The 3,608-nt window shown below is 47.3% G+C and overlaps 1 protein-coding gene across 1 annotated transcript; it reads left to right on the top strand.

Moving 5' to 3' along the window:
• Positions 1-840: 840 nt before the first annotated feature.
• On the top strand, positions 841-2,289 carry LOC110870330 (protein NYNRIN-like). Its single transcript, XM_022119517.1, has 2 exons — positions 841-1,290; positions 1,483-2,289. Exons 1-2 carry the CDS (start codon positions 841-843, stop codon positions 2,287-2,289), a joined length of 1,257 nt encoding a protein of 418 aa, XP_021975209.1.
• Positions 2,290-3,608: the final 1,319 nt, after the last annotated feature.

The raw sequence follows: 3,608 nt of genomic DNA on the forward strand, positions 1-3,608 counted from the left end.
ACCCTTCCCTTCATGAAAGTGTTGAAAGATTGCCTCCAGACAAGCAAGTTCAATTGGACCACAGAGGCTGAGACTGCCTTTCAAGAAATGAAAGCTTACATCTGCAAGCTCCCGACGTTGGCCACCCCAGTACCCGGGGACCCGTTGCTCCTGTATCTATCTGTCTCGAAAACGACCATAAGTGCGGTCATAATGGTAGAACGGGAAGGAAGACAGATCCCCATATATTTCATCAGCAGAACGCTTAAGGGGCCCGAGGAACGATACATGCCTCTGGAGACACTCGCATTAGCTCTTATTTTCGCATCCCGAAGACCCAGAAGGTATTTCCAAGGGCACAAGATTACCTTGATGACCGATCAACCCCTTTAAAAGCTACTCAGGAGGCCGGAGCTGTCAGGACGGTTAGCTAAATGGGCTGTGGAGTTAGGGGAACACTCTCTAGAGTTTAAGCCCAGGACGACCATGAAGGGACAGATACTGACCGATTTCTTAGCAGAGGTCCCTGAGGACGAAGAGAAGGAACTGTTAAAATGGGAAGCCTTAGAGAAAGAAGAAAGAGAGAAGGAAGACGAGGCGGTGTGGAAGTTACTCACCGACGGAGCATCTAGTGAAGAAGGGAGTGGGGCAGGAATCACACTGATAAGCCCCGATGGGGTCGAACTGACGTATGCCATAAGGTTGGACTTCGAGAACACCAACAATACTGCAGAATATGAGGCCCTCCTAGCGGGAATGAGGCTGACACAAAAAATGAAAGTAAGACACGTAGAGGCTAGCACTGATTCACAACTGGTAGTGAAACAGTACCAAGGGTAATATGAAGCCAAAGATGGCACCATGGCCCAATACGTGGCAAAAGTAAAGGAGATTGCTAAGGCATTCAAAACTTTCAAACTGGAGTACATCCCCCGTGGAAGAAACAGAAAATCTGATGCCCTCAGTAAGCTAGCCTCGGTGGCATTCGACCACCTCGCGAAAGAAGTTAAGGTGGAAGTCCTGACATCTCCTTCCCTTAACAGAAAGGAGGTTGCTGCAATTGAGGGTACTCGGGAAACGTGGATGACACCAATTATTAAGTTCCTCCAGGACGGAATTCTACCCGAAGGGGAGTGGGCAGCCAAAAAGATAAGGGTCAAAGCCATGCAATATGAACTGATCGAAGGAGAGCTATATCGAAGATCATACCCGGGCCCGTCCCTGAAATGTGTTGACATGGAAGAGGCTGAATATGTGGTTAGGGAAATGAACGAGGGGATTTGCGGAATGCACTCGGGACCAAGGACGACAGTGAGAAAGGCAATGAATGCAGGATTTTACTAGCCACGAATGTACGAAACAGCATCTGAGGAAATCAAGAAATGTGATAACTGCCAAGTGCATGCACCAATGACCCAACGGCACAAACACCCCATGGTACCGGTTTCAACATCCTGGCCATTCCAAAAATGGGCCATCGACATAATTGAACCTTTCCCGTAGGGCCCGGGAGGGGTCAAATACGTGGTGGTGGCCATTGATTACTTCACCAAATGGATCGAAGCGAGGCCCCTGGCAAAGATTACCGGAGAACAGATGAGGAGGTTCGTATTGGACAACATCATATGCAGGTATGGGGTCCCAATGGAGCTGGTGAGCGATAACGGTGTCCAGTTTGCCGGAAGGCCCTTCAAACCATGGTGCGAGCAGATGCGGATTCAACAAGTGTTTACATCCATCACCCATGCCCAGAGCAACGGACTGGTGGAGAGAGCTAACCAAAGCGTCATCAAGGGAATGAAAGGAAGGCTTGGAAGAAAACAAAAAGGCTGGTTGGAAGAACTTCCATTCGTGCTATGGGCATACAGAACCACTCTCAAAAGTTGCAATGGGGAGACCCCGTTCAGCCTTACCTACGTGACAGAAGCTGTCATCCCCGCCGAGATAGGATTCACGACTGCTCGGATGAAGCTTCGAGATGAAGAAAACGAACAGGACCTCAGAATGAACTTGAACCTGTTGGAAGAAAGAAGGGAGATAGCAGCAGTCAGGGAGGCCAAATACAAAAAGCTACTAGAGAGTTATTACAACACCAGGATGAAGAAGCTCAACCTCGTCCCGTGGGATCTAGTCCTTAGAGCCAATGAAGCCAACTTGCAAGAAAACACTGGAAAGTTAGGCCCCAACTGGGAAGGGCCCTACCGAGTCACATGGGCAAATGGCAAGGGAACTTGCAAGTTGGAAATGCTTGAAGGAAAGGAGGTCCCCAGGACCTGGAATCTCATGCAGCTCAAGAAGTATTACGTGTAAGGGGTTCACCCCCAAAGAAAACGGCCAAGAGCCACTTTTATAACAATTAACTGTTAGTCTGGGGCTCCCCCAAAGACAGACCTTTTGTAACAATCTATGATGGGAAGTGTAAACCCCCTAAAAATTAAATGAAGAACGGACAGAACACGTCCCCTTTTGAGAAAACAATGGACATTATACCTAGGCAGACGTGCCCAGGAACGCCATTAAATCTAAACTAGAACAAACAAGCACACGTGTACAAGGCATCCAAAACATGCCAAAAGCCCGGCCGTGGGGCTGATAAGGGTTTAGCTAACCCAAAACGGACAGAACAAGTCAAAAACATAATGCCACATTATAAACTTGTCCACCGATTGGCCTCGAACAGACAATCATAGTTTAACAAACAAACAAAAAATACAATACACTCTTACATGCAAGACCACGAAAGGGAATCTGCTTTATTAATACAAAGTACATATACAAAGAATAAACAACATGCAAAATTACAGATACAACAAGATGAAATAAAGACACGACCCCTCGCCAAACGGTCTAAAAATCTCCAAGGAAGCACCAAACTGACCTTCGGTAAAAACCACTGCAAGACAAACAACCACAGCAAGAAACAGGCAACAAAGCAAAGAAGCAATATACAATCATAACCCATACGATTAGAAGTTGAGGCGGTCCCCGACACAAAGGACCCCTCCCAAGCAGTCAAGCAAAACGCAAAAGTATCCTAGGGCAAGTAAAAGTTATTACAACCATATCGAAATGTGTTAAGTGTTTGAAATTCACTGGGGATCACCCCCGGAAAGAGATGGTGGAGACGAAGGACCGGCAGAGGAGAACATGACTTTTAATTCATCAATAGAGATCAGGGGATGCTCCAGGATTTTCCTAAGGATGGCCGGAGTTTTACACCCAAACTCCTCATTCAGCTTGGACAACCTCTTCTTTGCCTTAGAATTGTAAAGAGGAGTCTCCTTTCTGCCCAAGCCTTGAGCAGAATAGGCATAGCCATCCTTTAATCCTGACTGGTAGCCAACATCCCTGTATGCCCTATACACCTCCTCTAGGCCACTCTTTAAGTCCTCCGACTGAGCAACAGCAACAAGAAAATCCCCAAAGCCCTCGGTAATCAGCCAATGCTTCTCCCCCGCCAATCGTTGGTAGTCATCGGAAGTTATCCCATAATCTGCATACATGGTATTGAGTTGCTCCTGGGAAACGGAGCCAACTTCCTTTAAATGCTTCAGCTCAGCAGCAAGCTCTTCCTTCTCTTCAACCAACGCTACCATCTCCCGCTACCAAGCCCGTTCTTTCCTCTCAAG

The sequence above is a fragment of the Helianthus annuus genome, chromosome 8 (genome assembly GCF_002127325.2).
Source record: "Helianthus annuus cultivar XRQ/B chromosome 8, HanXRQr2.0-SUNRISE, whole genome shotgun sequence".
NCBI classification, from domain to species: domain Eukaryota; kingdom Viridiplantae; phylum Streptophyta; class Magnoliopsida; order Asterales; family Asteraceae; genus Helianthus; species Helianthus annuus.